Source organism: Dipodomys ordii, unplaced genomic scaffold (assembly GCF_000151885.1).
Source record: "Dipodomys ordii isolate 6190 unplaced genomic scaffold, Dord_2.0 Scaffold215, whole genome shotgun sequence".
NCBI classification, from domain to species: Eukaryota; Metazoa; Chordata; class Mammalia; order Rodentia; family Heteromyidae; genus Dipodomys; species Dipodomys ordii.
This window is the reverse complement of record NW_012267431.1, coordinates 1,218,225-1,234,559: the sequence shown is the minus strand read 5'-3', so window position 1 is coordinate 1,234,559 and position 16,335 is coordinate 1,218,225. Positions and strand designations below refer to the sequence as shown.

The 16,335-nt window shown below is 47.5% G+C and overlaps 1 protein-coding gene across 1 annotated transcript; it reads right to left on the bottom strand.

Annotated features, from left to right (window-relative positions):
• Nucleotides 1-316: 316 nt before the first annotated feature.
• On the bottom strand, nt 317-13,663 carry Araf (A-Raf proto-oncogene, serine/threonine kinase). Its single transcript, XM_013035545.1, has 16 exons — nt 13,501-13,663; nt 11,424-11,578; nt 11,191-11,294; nt 8,763-8,865; nt 8,513-8,667; nt 8,303-8,401; nt 6,796-6,937; nt 6,668-6,695; nt 6,423-6,568; nt 6,123-6,325; nt 2,764-2,940; nt 2,630-2,676; nt 2,020-2,138; nt 1,674-1,805; nt 1,077-1,211; nt 317-881 (listed from the first exon to the last, which is right to left on the bottom strand). Exons 2-16 carry the CDS (start codon nt 11,517-11,519, stop codon nt 747-749), a joined length of 1,821 nt encoding a protein of 606 aa, XP_012890999.1. The 5' UTR covers nt 11,520-11,578; nt 13,501-13,663; the 3' UTR covers nt 317-746.
• Nucleotides 13,664-16,335: the final 2,672 nt, after the last annotated feature.

The window sequence follows — 16,335 nt, the reverse complement described above, 5'->3', positions numbered from 1 at the left end:
TCCTGCCTCTAACAGCTGTCTAAATATGCAAAATCTACCCATCCTCCCAGAATCCTTTGCACAGGGAAGGCCAGTGGTCTCCCACTTCCCCACCTTTGCCGTGATGTCTGTGTCTGTGACTGATGTGGCCTCCTCTTGTGCCGTGCTTGGCATATGTGGTCCTCATTCATTGTGCTGCCTGTGGTGATGCGTGCAGTGGCGCTGTTTGTGTGGTCTGCACCTCCCCTCAACCTCTACTCCTTGCCTGGATTCCCCCACCCCTCAGCGGCTCTCAACCCCAAGAGAAGAGTCGGGAAGCAAAATAAACAAGCAAAGGCCCAGCAGAATTCTGTGCTTCTTGGTGAAGAAAGAGGGGAGTCTTTGAATGGCAAAGGAGACACAGAAGAACCCCTCCTAATCCATATGGGGGTGCTGGGGACCCCAAAATCCAGTGAAGGCACAACAGGCACAAATTCCAGAGAGGCTGAGTGGAATCCTTGCCATGAATCCCAGCCATTGGAGAAGGAGGAGCACTCCCAAGTTAGAAGTATTCCCCCCAAGAGGAAACTAAAATTATGGAGACAGGGGTCTAAGTCTCCAATTCCAGAGGAACTGGAAGAGCATGTAGGGACCTCCACACCTCCCAGAGTAGGAAGTAGGGGGTCCTGAGGCAGTATCAAGGCAGAGATGGAACAATGACTGGCTGGTAGGCAGAGCTCCTTGGCATGGCAGGCTGAGATTGGCATCCCCCTCCTGGCTAGGGGAGCCTAAGGCACAAGGCGGGCTGCACTGAGGAGGCAGGCCGGCAACTCATCAGCCTGGGTGCGGTGCAAGGAGGGTTCTGAGGCACTCCGCTCAATCTTGGGGAGTGACCGTTGCAGCAGCTCAATTGTAGCCAGGATCTGGGGACAGGTGAGAATGAGGAGGGGTGTCCGGTGTCCTATGGGCACCCCACCTCCTTTTGACCCCAGCTAATGGAGACACACACATTGTGTACCTCGGATTCAACAGGACTAATGCCTGCCTCCATCTCTGCACCCCCTCCCACCACCCCATCACACTCCTTCCCAGGTATCCAGCTCATTTCCCCAGCCTACCTGGGGGAAGAGGGGCCGCTCCTCCCGCTGGAACTTGAGGCAGTCAGACAGTAGACGTCGCATGGCTTTGGGGCAGTTGCTCGAGACTTTGCTGAGGTCCGGAGACAGATAGCCACGGCCCACCATAAAGATGATCTTGAATTGGGGGAGGGGAATGGGGTAATCCTGGGTTCAGTCTTGGGCTCAGAACATTATGAGTGCCAGGGCCCTAAAGCCTGAGTGATTGTGGGTATCTGGAAGGAAGTCTGTTTCTGGGAGAAATGGAATGCTGAAGTTGGGGGACCTGGGGTATTCTGAACACCCACAGCAGAAGATGATAGACGTGTAGGAACCCAGAGGGCTTCTAGGTATTTGGAAGCCTAGGAGCTTTCTGAATATCAGGATTCTGAGAAATGGGGAATTTGAGGATTCTGTCCCAGGAGTTGTAGATGTGGAGGAAGAAGTGGGGTCAATATTCAGTACCTAAGAGATTAACACTGGGAGTTCTCATTCTACAAAATTCTAAGTTTCTGGGGGGAAGTATGGCATCCTTGGTATGTGTGATGAGGAATCTGAAGTATGGAGGCCTAAGAATTGTGGGGAAGGTGTAGAGCTCACCTGGTCACGGCTGCCAATGTGGCTGTAAGGCAGTGAGCCGGTCATGAGCTCATAGAGCACAACCCCATAGGCATAGACATCCGACTGGAAGCTGTAGGGGTTCGGGTCCTGCATCCGGATCACCTCAGCAGCCTTTGATAGGCCAGAAAGGCAGGGGAACCATTGAGGTCAGCAAATGGCTAGCCCACAGTCCCAGATCTTGCTGGCCATACTGGGTACCCTCCCACAGGAGCTGTCTAGGTACCCACACCTGGCAGAGGCATTGCCATTCCTGCTTGGTACCATAATGTCCCAAACCAGGAGCCCTTGCCTCCCTGAGCTCTGTGTCCAATTTGGCCCAACTCACCATCCACAGCACAGAGCCTGAAGGCTGTTCCAAAGGCTGAGCCCCACTCCACCGTGTCTTCACTGTGGCCAGGCCAAAGTCACCAATCTTCACTGTGAGCCCCTCATGTAGGAAGATGTCCATGATGGTTAAGGCCACTACAGAGACTCCTAATAGTCACACCTCTTGTCCTAACTTATAAGTTCCCACAAATGCCCTGCCCCAATACCAGTCATGTCTCTGCCCAGAAGCCTCTACAATTTCATACAAACTATCCACAATCAATGCCCTCCACACTTGGTCTCCTTGTCCCCTGTGATTCAGATTCTTGAATGGCACCCTAACTTTTCATATCTTTGAAACTCCATGTAATGTCCTCCACAAACATCACACTTCACACCTTGACCAGAATACCCAAGAACATCACCAAATTAGCCACATCTTTAACTCCTAACCAAAAGCCTTCCATTAAAGCCCCTTCATCAGCTATGGCTCCGCCACCTGGCAGAAAACAGGCAACATGTGCCCTTTCCTCTTTACCCCCAGAGGCACACCCCCGCAAAAGCCCTCCCTCCTGCTAAATCCTTTATTCAGTTAATGCTCCACCCCACCCTCAGCCAGTGACAGATACTGTTAGACTTGAGGTCTCTGTGGATGATGCTCTTGGCATGCAGGTAGCTATGGGGCAGAAGTAGGTGGTTAATTGACTGAAGCCACTTCACGCCACCCACTGTGCTCCCCCAATGCCCAAGATGGGAAGCTCACTCCATGCCCTGGGCAGTCTGCCTGGCCACGTCGATGAGCTGGACCATATCAAAGCGCGTGTCAGCCACATGCAGGTGGTGATAGAGGCTGGAGCCTTCGCACCACTGAGTGATGATGGCAAACCCTGGCCTCGTCATGAAGCCCATGAACAGCAAGATGTTGACATGTCGAGTCTTCCTGCATGTAAGGAGGAAAGTTGGTGGTGGGGGTGTGAGGTTAGCACCTGCTATGCATTAACTAAGCATCAGGATCAGGATTGTCATTGTTCATTGCCTTCTATGGGATTCATTTCACCCTGATGTTTAGGTTGTTCAGGGCCAGACCACTGTCTTATACCAAGTTGTGAAACATGCTTGCTGAGTAGGATTCTCTGTTGGGGGCTGATGGCCTGAAATTCCTCATCAGAGTCTTCCAACAAAAGCAGGTAGAAAGACAACCTCAAATGGCTCATACCTCTAATCCTAGATACTCAGGAGGCTCAAGGCCAGTCCAAGTAAATTCATCTAAGAAAATCTTCAATTAGCCAGCAAAGAGGCAGAAGTGGGATATGTGGCTCAAGTGGCAGAGTACCAACCTTCAACAGAAAAAGCTAAGCAAGAGCTCAAGGCTCTAAGATCAAGCCCAGTACTAGCACAAAAAAGAAGGTAGGAGGGATTGCTCACCAACAGAAGAATCTCTAATTATTATCATCCACCACAACTCAGAGTCTAGCCACTGCCTAGACATGTGGCCATTTCACAGATGAGAATGTGGGATGTCAACCTTCTTCACTGATATCTCAAAATATTGATAACTGGTCAAAACATGGGTGACAGGTGAGAATTACAACCTGTTAGTCACTGTGTTAGTCACTGTGAGAGGCTTAGAGATAAAGGGCTTTTTTTGGTCAGCTGTGGGGCTTGAACTCAGGGCCTGGGCACTGTCCTTGAGCCTCTTTGTGCTCAAGGCTAGTGCTTTACCACTTGAGCCACAGCACTACTTCCAGTTTTTGAGTGGTTAATTGGAGATAAGCGTCTCTCAGGGACTTTTCTGCCCAAGTTGGCTTTGAACCACAATCCTCAGATCTCATCCTCTTGAGTAGCTAGGATTATAGGCCTAAGCCATCGGTGCCCAGCAAAAGGGCTTTAAGTCTAGACTCAGGTTACAACATACTTAGTTCAAATCCTGGCTCTACCAGTTACTCACTGTGCTACCATGGGGAGGACATTAACCTCTCTGGTCCTTACGTAAAACTGAGATCATGTAGTAGCTACTTTACAGGTATGCTGGAAGGGGTGAGCAAACAACCTGTAAGGCCCTTAAAACAGCTGAACACACAGTAAACACTCTGAAAATATCATTGCCTTTGTTGTTATTACTCTTATGTACCTAGGTCTATCTCAAGGAAACTGTCACATATGAATCATTTTACCCTCATTTATGAGAAAACCTTCATTCCTTATAGAAATATTAACCGCAGTTTTAGATGTTAACACAAAGGCTGAAGGACTGGCTTAAGTGTTAGAGCACCTGCCTAGCAAGCTCAAGGTCCATGAGTTCAATCCTTAGTATAGAAAAAAATATTCTTTTTATATATTTTTTATTTATTTTATTTGTCAGTCATGAGGCTTGAACTCTGGGCCTGGGCGCTGTCCCTTAGCTCTTTAGCTAAAGGCTAGCATTCTACCACTTGAGCCACAGTGCCACTTCCTGTTTTCTGGTGGTTTATTGGAGATAAGAGTTTCTTGGACTTTCCTGCCCAGTCTGGCTTTGAACCATGATCCTCAGATCTCAGCCTTCTGAGTAGCTAGGATTACAGGTATGAGCCACCAGCGCCCACCTTTATGTGTATTTAATTTATGTGTATTTAATTTATTTAATTTATTAATTTATTTAATTTATGTGTATTTAATTTTTGAGGCAGTACTTGGGTTTGAACTCAGGGTCTTGTGATTCCATGGCAGACACTGTTACTCAAGCCACAGCTCTGGCAAAAAAAAGAGATTCTAAAGACATGATAACATAAGCATATGGTTAAAAATAGGAATCAAGTTACCACATGCTCAAGTCATTGTCATGTCACAAAGAGGAGTTGAGAACAGAAGTTTTTTTACTTTGGCATCTGTTATGAGAAAAATAGTAACATGGCACAAGTTATTATGATATATCAAATGTAACATCATGAGTCCATCTGACAGGACAGAATCTAAGCTGGCATCATCCAGAGTGGCAAACATTATATAGTCCTGGGGTTGAGTTAACAGCTGAGTGGTAGGGCACATGCTTAACATGGGTGAGACTATGTCTTATAGAACACAATTTGTAGAGTTGTGCTCCATAGTAACACAGTGGCCAAGAGGTTTCTCAATGTGAATGATTTCAGAGTATTAACTGCAACATTAACTATAGCAATTATAATAATGAAATTATTATATTGGGGTAATGATTATAGTTAACAATACTATGCTTTGCATTAGAGTGCTCATAATTAATTCATCACATGATCACCTCTTGGTAAACAGAACATGAATGGTACAGCCAAGGGGAAGGAACAATGAGAGCCTTCCTGATGCTATGGTACTTAACATTATGTTCTTCATGGCAAGTGTCTGTAATCCAGCTCAGGAAGCTGAGATATGAGGATCATGGTTCAAAGCCAGGCTTGGCAGGAAAATCTATGAGACTCTTACTCTACTAAAAAGGCCAGAAGTACTGTGGCTCAAGTGGAAGAGCATTAGTCTTGAGCAAAAGAAGCTCAACGACAGAGCTCAGGACCTGAGTTCAATCCCAGTACTGGCACAAAACAAACAAAAATTATTATGTTCTTCACAAACATGCCAGTGATCGTGGGAATAATGGCCCATGGTCAGACCCAGTCAACAGCAGGCAAATGTGAAGACTCATGTGGGAGGCAGATCCACTAACTGCTGGCAGTACTAACCCCAACACAAACTAACATCAGCTGTAGTTCCCCAAACATGTCCGATGCCCAGAGGCAAAATGATACCTTTGAAAGAAAAATGGCTAGTGACTGTGCCTCCAAAATGACACAAATACCCCAGCATTGATAGCTCATTCCTATAATCCTAGCTACTCAGGACGCTAAGATCTGAGGATCATGGTTCAAAGTCAACCCAGGCAGGAAAACAGGTGACACTCTAAGTACCAAAAAAGCTGGAAGTGAAGTTGTGATTCAAGTGACAGAGTACTAACCTTGAGCAAAAGAAACTCAGGGACAGCACCCAGGCCCTGAGTTCAAGCCCCAGGACTGATAATAAATAAAGAATAAAGAAACATGACACAAATGCAAGTGACCATCAGTTTTTTCCCCAAGATACCAAAGTTCTGCCTGCCCTCACTATGCTCCCAAGAGATCTCACCTGAGCACCTGCATCTCGTTCTTGAAGGCCTGGGCCTGCTCAGCGGTGGGTTGGGCCACCTTGAGCACCTTCACAGCCACATCACCATGCCACCGTCCTCGAAACACAGTGCCAAAAGAGCCTGTCCCGATCCTCTTCAGCAGCTGCACCTCACTTGGTGGCACTTCCCAGTAATAGCCTGAATCCCGGTACCCCAGATTCTTCTGTGGGCCAGACAAGGGGCACCTAAGGGACCTGCTCACACCCTTCAGCCATGTCACTCAGTCCATGGTGTCCCCCCATTAGTTCCCCTGAGCATACCACTTTTTTCTTTTCATCAGCCAAGGACTTCCGTTCCCGCTGCTCTGAAGATGACTTGGAATGTGGGGATTTCCTCCCCGAGGACAAACTGGCCAGGGTGGGGGTTCCCCGGGGGGCTCCATCACCACCACCTCTATTGGCAGCAGCTGTCATTGCAGAGCAGATGTAAGTAAAGGTGAATGAAGGGGGTAGGGTGGGGAGAGTGCAGGGGCAGGCAGGGGTCAGGTGGCGAGGGGGGGTCTCACCGTTGGTGCTGAAGTTCTGGGTTGTAAGCTGCAAAGGAGGGGACAGAATCAAGGTAAGGACATGGAAGTCCCTAGGAATAGCTGACACTGTCCTGTCCCATGCTCCTGAACTGCCCCTTTGCACCCACCTGCATGAGGCTGGAGTCCATGGGGGCTGTGGTGCTGACCATGTGGACATTGGGAGTAGATGTGGAGCGGATGCGCTGCAGGGGGGGGTTGGGTGAGGCAGGGAAGGGAAAATGCTCCTGGTCACAGTGCTGAGTGCAGGGGCTGATGGAGGAAAAGGCCATGAAATCTCTGTAGAATGATCCAGAAAGGCAACAGCGCCCACTCTGGCCACCTGAATATGCATTTAGCTCATACAGACAATTGTACTACTAGTACTTATATGTTCAAGAAAATTATTGATGGTAGGGCTGGGAAGGTGGCTCGGTGGTAGAGTGCTTGCCTTGTATGCATGAGGCCCTGGGTTCGATTCCCCAGCACCACATAAGCAAAAAGAAAAAAGCTGGAAGTAGCGCTGTGGCTCAAGTGGTAGAGCGCTAGCCTTGAGCTGAAGAGCTGAGGGACAGCGCCCAGGCCCAGAGTTCAGGCCCACGACTGGACCCAAAAAAAAAAAAGAAAGAAAATTATTGATGGTATGGGAAGTTGGCTCAGTGGTAGTCTGCTTGCCTTGCATGCCCTGGATTCAATTCCTCAGCACCACATTCTCAGAAAAGGCCGGAAGCAGAGCTGTGGCTCAAGTGGTAGAGTGTTAGCCTTTAGCCAAAGAGCTAAGGGACAGCGCCCAGGCCCAGAGTCCAGGCCCCACGACCAACAACAACAAAAAAATTGAGTGCTACCTTCTGTGTGCCAGATACTATTCTAGGTGGTGAAGTTAAAACTGTGGATTACATAAATAAAAGTTCTTGCTCTTGTGGGGCTGATATTCCAGTGGAAGGAGGGAGAAAAAAAACAGAGAAATATGTAATATACCTGCTAGGTACATGGGCACAAGAAAAGCAAAACATTAAAAAAAAATAGGAAGCTGGGCACTGGTGGCTCATGCCTATAATCCTAGGTACTCAGGAGACTGAGATCTGAGGAGGGGGTTCAAAGTCAGCCCTGGCAGGAAAGTCCATGAGACTCTTATCTCCAATGAACTACCAGAAAACTAGAAGTAGAGCCATGACTCAAAGTGGTAGAGCACTATCCTTGAGCTGAAGAGCTCAGGGACAAAGCCCAGGCCCCGAGTTCAGCCCCATGGCCATAAAGAAAGAAAGAAAGGAAGGAAGGAAGGAAGGAAGGAAGGAAGGAAGGAAGGAAGGAAGGAAGGAAGGAAAAGAAAAGGGGGCTGGGAAGGTGGCTTAGTGGTAGAGTGCTTGCCTAGTGTGCCTGAAGCCCCATGTTCCATTCCTCAGCACCAAATAAACAGTAAAAGCCAGAAGTGGCACTGTGGCTCAAGTGGTAGAGCACTAGCCTTGAGCAAAAGGAGGTCAGGGACAGTGCCCAGGCCCTGAGTTCAAGCTCCATGACCACCAAAAAAGAAAAAGAAAAGAAATGTTTGTCAAGTAAACAAAGGAATAGAAGTATGGCTTGTTATTTATAAAAGCACCTAGATCTGCTTCTCTCCCAGTAGCCCTAAGGCATCCCTACCTGGGGCCCTCAGAAGTTAGCGGCTCATTCAGGGGGCGGTTGGAGGGAGCCTCGTGCTGTCTGGAGCCCCCGGACAAATCCTGAACACTGTGGTAGAACCTTGAGAATAGTAAGGTTGTAAAACAAGAGAACATGAGTCAGCTGTCTATAAGGGACTTGTGGTTAGGCCTCTGGCCTCCCCATCCACCAGCCACCCAGAGCTGGGCTCACTGTCGGCGGTTGGTACTCATGTCAACGCAGACTGTGGGGACCTTTGAGGAACAATGCTGGTGGAACTTGTAGCCACAAGTCTGGCAGCGGAAGCCATGGAAGAGAAACTTAAGGCAGAAGTCACAGAACACCAGGCTGAAGAAAGTCTTCCGTACCTGTAGCCACAGAGCAGAGACAGTCGAGATCTGGTCAAGGGCTTTCTCCCTCTCGTTTCCCCATGACCTGCACTGACTAAACCCACCATACTCACAAAATTGTGCATGGTCAGAGGCACGTCTTCCAGGACCTCTACGATGAGCTCCTCGCCATCCAGGGGTGCGATGGCAGTGTCCCAGGCAGTAACCGTCTTTCGCCTGTAGAGGGCATGGGAGGATGGGGGGGGGTTAGACTGGGGCTAAGCCCCCAATCCATGCACTGATAGCTGGCAGTTTTAATTCTTGTTAAAGTAGTCACTATTCTTGCCCTGGATTTACAGAGAGGAAACAGGCTCAGAGGGAATAAACTGATTTGTCCAAGGGGACTCTGAAGAATCTGTGCTGTTCACCATAAGGTGACAAGCAAATGAAACAAAATCTCAGAAGTGACAAGCCAGCACAGGAAAGGAAGGAGTAGATGAGGCACAGAAACAACAACCCAAAACAAGGCATGACCTGGATTAAAAAAAAAAAAAAACAAATGAATCCCAGGGCAGTCAGTCAGGACGAACTCAGCAGAGAATGGGAAAACTGAGGAAAGAAAGGGCTACTGAATTCATGAAATCATGAAAAAGAAAAATGAACTGGGTAATAATGGCTCATAGCTGTAATCTAGCTACTCAGAGGGCTGAGATCTAAGATTCATGATTTTGAAGCCAGCCCCCAAATGAAGTATCCCAACTTCCCAGGGCCAGTGGGACTCAAACCCACGATCAGCGAAAGTTATCTTTTAATAGCCATGGCAATTGAACTCCACTATACCAAGACAGTGAAGACCAGCAGTGAAGTCAAATAGATAAGGGTATTTAAAGGCAAGATCCGTGCAGGGGGGGGTGGTGGTACTCACAAGTGGTCAATGGCATATTCTTTCTTTGGTGGGGGGGGCATCACAAAAAGAAAAGTCTTTGAGATTCTTTCCTCCAACTAGCCACTAAAAAGATGAAAGTGCCAAGTGTGGTTCTAGTGATAGAATGCCAGCCTTGAATGAGAAAACTAAGGGACAGTGCCCAGGCCCTAAATTCAAGCCCCAATACCAACACACAGAAAAGGGAAAGAGGAAGAAAGAAAATAATAAATTCGGGCTGGGAAGGTGGCTCAGTGGTAGAGTGCTTGCCTTGCATGCATAGGCCCTGGGTTCGATTTCTCAGCACCACATAAGCAGACAAAGCCAGAAGTGGCACTGTGGCTCAAGTGGTAGAGTGCTAGCCTTGAGCTGAAGAGCTGAGGGACAGCACCCAGGCCCAGAGTTCAGGCCCCAAAACTGGCAAAAAAAAATAAAAAATAAAAAGAAAGAAAGAAAAAAGAAAAGAATAAATTATGAAAGGAAATGACAGCAGGATAACAACTTGGGGGCTAAGGAAACAGTGAGTTGCAGACATTCCAAGCCAATGAACTAAAGAAGAAATGAAGTTAGATGCTGGTTGGCTAATGTCTGTAATCCTAGCTACTCAGGAGGCTAAGATCTGAAGATCTGGGTTCAAAGCTGGCCAGGGCAGGAAATGTAAGACTCTTATCTCCAATTAATCACCGAAAAAGCTGGAAGTAGAACTGTGGCTCAAGTGGTAGAGTGCTAGTCTTGACCAAAAGAAGCTCAGAGACAGTGCCCAAGTCCTGAGTTCAAAAACAAGGACCAGCACACAAAAAAAGAAGAAATTAAGTCAGCCACCAGTGGCTAGTTTATGTAATCCTAGCTAACCATAAAGTTGAGAACTGAGGATCTTGGTTCAAGTCTGGGGCAGGAAATCCCATGAGATTCTTATCTCCAAGTAACCACGCCCCAAAAAAGCTGGAAGTGGAGCTGTGGCTCAAATGGTGGAGCACTAGCCTTGAGCCAAAAAGCTCAGGGACATGCCACAGGCCCTGAGTTCAAGCCCAAAACACACACACACACACACACACACACACACACAAGCCCTGAGTTCAAGCCCAAAACACACACACACACACACACACCACAACACATGGAGGGAGGAGGTGGGAAGGAAAGGGGAAGGAGGGAGAGGTGGACAAGGAAAAGAAGGAAAGAAGGGAAGAAGAAAGGAAAAGAAAGCCACGTGTCGGTGTCTCATGCCTGTAATCCTACCTACTCAGGAGGCTGAGATTTGAGGATCACAGTTCAAAGCCAGCCAGGGCAAGGAAAGTCCATGAGACTCTTATCTCCAATAAACCACTCAAAAACTGGAAGTGGTGCTGTGGCTCAAATGGTAGAGCGCTTGCTTTGAGCTGAAGAGCTGAGGGACAGCGCCCAGGCCCAGAGTTCAAGCCCCATGACCAAAAAACAAAAAAAAAAAAAGGAAAAGAATGAAGGAAAGGACCAAAAAAAAAAAAGGAAAAGAATGAAGGAAAGAGAGAAAGAAAGGAAGGAAAGGAAGGAAGAGTAAAGAGATAAAAGGAAAGACAAATGAGCTCTCTTGTGATCTCTGAACTAATGCAAAAGGAACGAGATGACGGGGGAGGTAGGAGGTGTGGGGCTGCCATACTCACCCTTTGATGAGTCTGTAGACCACACAGCAGTCCTGATTGAGGCCCCGCACCTTGAGGGCCTTGTCTAGAGAGTCATAGACACTCATGCCATCCCGGACAGTCACCTGTACATTTATGTAGAGAGGCGGTAAGCCCCAGCTGATTCTCCCATCCCTCTGTCATGATACCCTTCCAATCCCAGCCTTACAACTGGATCCATCTGCAATCTTGCCAGTTTGGGCCCAGTCACTCACCACTGTGCGTTGCTTGTTGGGCAGGTACACTTTGACAGTGCCCACTGCCCGGGATGGCTCAGCCCCGTTGGCAGGGAGGCCCCGTGGTGGCTCCATGGAGCCTAAGACTTTGTCAAGATGGGCTGAGATGAGGCTGGGCAGGTGCCATGGGGCTCCTAGGAGAGAGCAGGTAAAGGAAGAATTCAGAATTTCAATGATAACCTGGAAGCAAAATGGCATAACACAAAATCAGGTTTTGCCCCCAGCTGCTCCATTTCTATACAACAGCCCAAGAAGTCTAACCCCTAAAGTACATCCTGTCTCCTCTGCCTGGTCTCTTCTGCTGTTTGTTTCACTCTTGAATGTCAAAGTCTTAAATTCACCGCAGGGAGGTATGTGAACAGGTATAGGGGATGAACCACAGTGAGAAGCAGCATACACTGTCCTGTTGAGTACAGTGCACACAACTCTGCTGAGAACTAATTGAGAAGTCAGCTCATACTGCTCCGGGGGCTCGAGGAGGGGAAAGGTACATAATGGGCATGACAGGGTATCTTGGTGTTTCATGGAGACGTGGGGTGATCAGAGACTGTGGTGAGGGAGGAGGCATAGATAGAGTGATGGGAAAGGGAGGATCATCAGATATATTGCTCTTGGTTTGGAGGAAAGAGGTCACATCAATTTTTTTTTGTTTCTTCTGTTTGGTTTGGTGCCAGTACAAAGGTTTGAACTCAGGGCCTTGTGTTATCTATCATTTGGCTTTTTTTTTAAATCAGTGCTGGTACTCTACCACTTAAGCCACACCACCGTTTCTGAATTTTTGCTGATCAACTGGAGATAAGAGTCTCCTGACCTTTTTTTTTGGGGGGGGGGCAGGGCTATCTTTGAACTTCAATCTTCAAATCTCAACCTCCTGAATAGCTAGGTTGCAAATATAACCTACCAACTTTCCCCCTCATCCCCCCCCTCCAGCTTCACACCAGTAATTGTTTTTTTGTTTTTGTTTTTCTTTTCCCTATCCTGGGGCTTGAACTTAGGGCCTCGGCACTGCTCTGTGCTTTTCTTTTCTTCTTTTTTTCTTTTTTTTTGCTTAAGGCCAGTACTCAACACCTTAACCACAGCACCACTTCCGGCTTTTTCTGAGAAGTTTGTTGGAGAGGAGTCTCACAGACTTTCTTCCCCAGGCTGGCTTCAAACCACGATCCTCAGATCTCAGCCTCCAGAGTAGCTACGATTGCAGGCATAAGCCACCACTGTCTGGCCACACCAATGGTTTTAAAGGGCACTGTGGTCATCCCTGAGCCCTGTGTCATGTTGATGGTGAGATCAGAGACACTTGTGTTAGATGGCTAATGGAGATCACCAAGCTCTAGGATGAGGAGTTCATAGAGACAGAGGGGGTCACCAGATACTATGCTGAAGGAAGATGTAGGAATCGCTAGGTAGTGTAATAAGAAAGGATAGTGGGGGTTATCACACTGCCACAGGAAAAGGAAGATAATGGTGTCTAAGGTGACAAAAATGGACATTAATTGGGGAAAGGTCTCCAAAAATCTCCTTGAAAGCTAATGAGCCACAGCTTAATGAAGTAGAATGAGTGAATAATCAGGGAACAATGGAGAAGGTAAAGTGGGGATAAGGGAGGAATCCTCAGATGTTTCCCTAGGGATCAGACATTGATCCATAATAAGGAACCCTAGGAGTGAACCCCATCTCTACACACACACCCTGACCTTGGTAAGGAAGGGTCATCAAACACTTCAAGGGCTTCAAAGATGCAAATGGGAACCCCAGGCCCAAGCCCCCAGCCCCATTCTGCCAGGTCCCGCCTCCTGATTGTCTTGAAGACCTGCGCACGCGCGCGGCCAGTCGCAGCGGACCAAACCATCCCTGCAGCCTTACCAGTCGATTGCCATCTACCCACCCTACCCCCGCTGTGGATGATGGTCTCGCCCCGGACCAAACCACTCCTCTGGTTCCGGGGCAGGGGGCGCCGGAATCCAGACACAGCCATTCTGGAGCTGAGATTTTGGTCCGGACTCCTACCAATGCTTGACAAGCAGCTCCAAAATCCAAATCCTTGCGGGCCCGCCCTCACCTGTCACGCCGCTACAGCCGCCACCGCCTCCATCTTGGGTTTGTCTTCTTGTTTCCTCACATAGACCGCCTCCACCACACCTTGAACTTTCTCTATTGGCTCCGTGGGACTCAGCCCTCTATTTTTATTGGAAATGGGTCATGCCTGTTAAGCCCGGACGGGCGGAATGTAGGTCGTGTTCCGGATTAGGAGGGGCAGCCTGAAACGTCAGTCAGGGGTAAATTCGCAGGTCATGACTGGCGCAGGCGCAGTAGGGTGAGAACTGCGTGCAAGGACTTTAACCTCATTAGTTCCATAAAGAAAAAGTTTATTTTATGGTCATTTGGTGCTGACCTTAGGTGCTTAGAATCTGTTTGGAGAAGTCCTTAAATTCAATTTGGGACTAATACTGGAAGTATTCATTTAGGATTGTCCCTAGTCTCAATTTTACTCCCTTTAAAATGGGTTGGAATCAGATCAGATGATTTTAGTATTAACCAGCAGGAGACTGGAGATAATAGCAAGTCTCTGGGGTGGTTGGGGCTGGAGATCCTTTAGGAAAGGGGTAGATGAGACCCCCCCCACACACACTTGGGTTTGAACTCAGGACCTTTCACTTGCTAGGCTGTCACTCTACAACTTGAGTCATGTCCCCACCCATTTTTGCTAGTTAATTTTAAGATAGGGCCCAGGCTGGCCTCAAATCTCTGCCCTCCCATTGTCAGCCTCCCAAATTTATAGGAGTACAGACATAAGCCACCTGTGTGTGCAGGGAAGTATGTGGAGATTTTGAAAGGCAGGTCATAGGTGACTAGGTGAAAAAGGAGGTATAGATCAGGAATGGAATCACTGATTGGAGGTATTGTAGAATAAACATAAGTTTGGTATATTGAAAGAGACTTTTACCTTCCTTTTTCTTGGAGTATTTCTTTTATTTTGTTTCTTAGAGTATTTCTTTTAGGAAACTTGTAAATATTTTCCCACAGTCCATTTTAGAAGTATGTAAATCTTTTTCAAAAGCTAAGGGGGATGCTGGGGATATAGCTCAGCAGACAAAACAGTCTCCTAACTTATGCACTCGGGACAAGCTCTAGAATCACACACAGGAACATAGGTCTCTTATCTGTTTTACAAGTCCAAGTTTACAAGTTTACAAGGCCCCTTAAGGGCCTTGAAGTCATCTCTTTGAAAAGTAAACAAAATTATCATCCTATCTCTAGTCTAGTAGCCCCAAGTTGTGAGATTGTCATAGAGATATGAGTCTTAGTTTTCCCTTGGGTAAGTGCCTGGAGCCATCTGTTTGAAAGGCAAGCAACAGAAAGTAACATTTCATTCTCCTTGCCTCTGAGGCAATTTCTTTTCCTCCTCATTTTTATGGGAAAGGAAGCTTTTCTGTTTTTTTTTTCTTTTTTGGGGGGAGAGAGTGGGTCTGGTCGTGGGGCCTGAACACTGTCCCTCAGCTCTTCAGCTCAAGGCTAGCGCTCTACCACTTGAGCCACAGCGCCACTTCCGGCTTTTTTCTTTTTGCTTATGTGGTGCTGAGGAATCGAACCCAGCGCCTCAGGCATGCAAGGCAAGCGCTCTACCACTGAGCCACCTTCCCAGCCCCCATGTTGGATTTTCTATATGGCATTCCTTCTCCCTAGACATAAGTCCCCTCTGAAGGAGGACTAATGATCTACTATTATATAAAGTAGGTCAGAGAATGTATTGTACAAGGGGAGGGGAAGGCTAGAGCAGAGATTTAGGGAAGAGGTGCTCTACTTTTTATGACTTGCCTGAGGGGAGGAAGGGAATCTAGAGAAGGAGGGTAAGAGGTCAGAAAGATCTTTTTTTTTTTTTTAACTTTCTTTGGGTCCGGTCGTGGGGCTTGAACTCTGGGCGTGGGCGCTGTCCCTCAGCTCTTCAGCTCAAGACTAGCGCTCTACCACTTGGGCCACAGCACCACTTCTGGCTTTTTTCTTTTTGCTTATGTGGTGCTGAGGAATCGAACCCAGGGCCTCATGCATGCGAGGCAAGCGCTCTACCACTAAGCCACCTTCCCAGCCCCATATTTTTATTGTTTATAAAGGTGATGTACATAGAGGTTACCATTTCATAAATCAGGTAATGAGTACATTTCTTTTTTATTTTTTTGTTGGTTCTGAGGCTTGAACTCAGGGCCTGGGCACTGTCCTGAGCCTATTTGTGCTCAAGGCTAGTGCTCTACCACTTGAGTCACAGCTCAACTTCCATGAGTACATTTCTTTTTGGACAATGTTACCCATTCCTTCACTCTCTACTAGTTCTTTTTCTTTTTCATTTATTTTTGTCGGTCGTGGGGCATGAACTCTGGGCCTGGGCCCTGTCCCTCAGCTCTTCAGCTCAAGGCTAGCGCTCTACCACTTGAGCCACAGCGCCACTTCCCTTTTTCTTTTTTCGAGACAAGATCTCACTATGTAGCCCAGGCTGGCCTCAAACTTATCATCCTTTCTGCCTCAGCCATCCAACTGCTGAGTTTACAGGAATCCACTACTATATGATCCACATGAGACTTTCTTTCCATTTATTTCCCCAATGGCATGATGAGCCGCATTTGTGTTAGAAATAATTACACTGTCTTGCTTAGAGACTGAACATTCCTTTATAATAAAATGGGAAGAAGCTGAGAGGAAGGTCATTAAGTCAGGGTGCTTCACCTTGCTTCCACCTGTATATAGGGAGGACCTGCTTTGCCTATTAAAGAGTTTTGCTTAATAGGTGACTCCCATTTGCCATCTCTTTTCCATCCAAATGTTTACCATTCAATGTCTAACATTAAAAAGACTAAGCTGTGAGCTGGGAATGTGGCTTAGTTGGAGAGTGCTTGCCTAGCAT

Excerpts from the sequence above, each read along its gene's own strand:
- Araf (XM_013035545.1), bottom strand. The coding sequence starts at position 11,519 with ATGGAGCCACCACGGGGCCTCCCTGCCAACGGGGCTGAGCCATCCCGG. Across the intron at positions 8,668-8,762 it reads CTCTGACCATGCACAATTTT|GTACGGAAGACTTTCTTCAG; the intron begins GTGAGTATGGTG and ends CTGTGGCTACAG. Across the intron at positions 6,938-8,302 it reads CTAACTTCTGAGGGCCCCAG|CCCCTGCACTCAGCACTGTG; the intron begins GTAGGGATGCCT and ends TTCCTCCATCAG.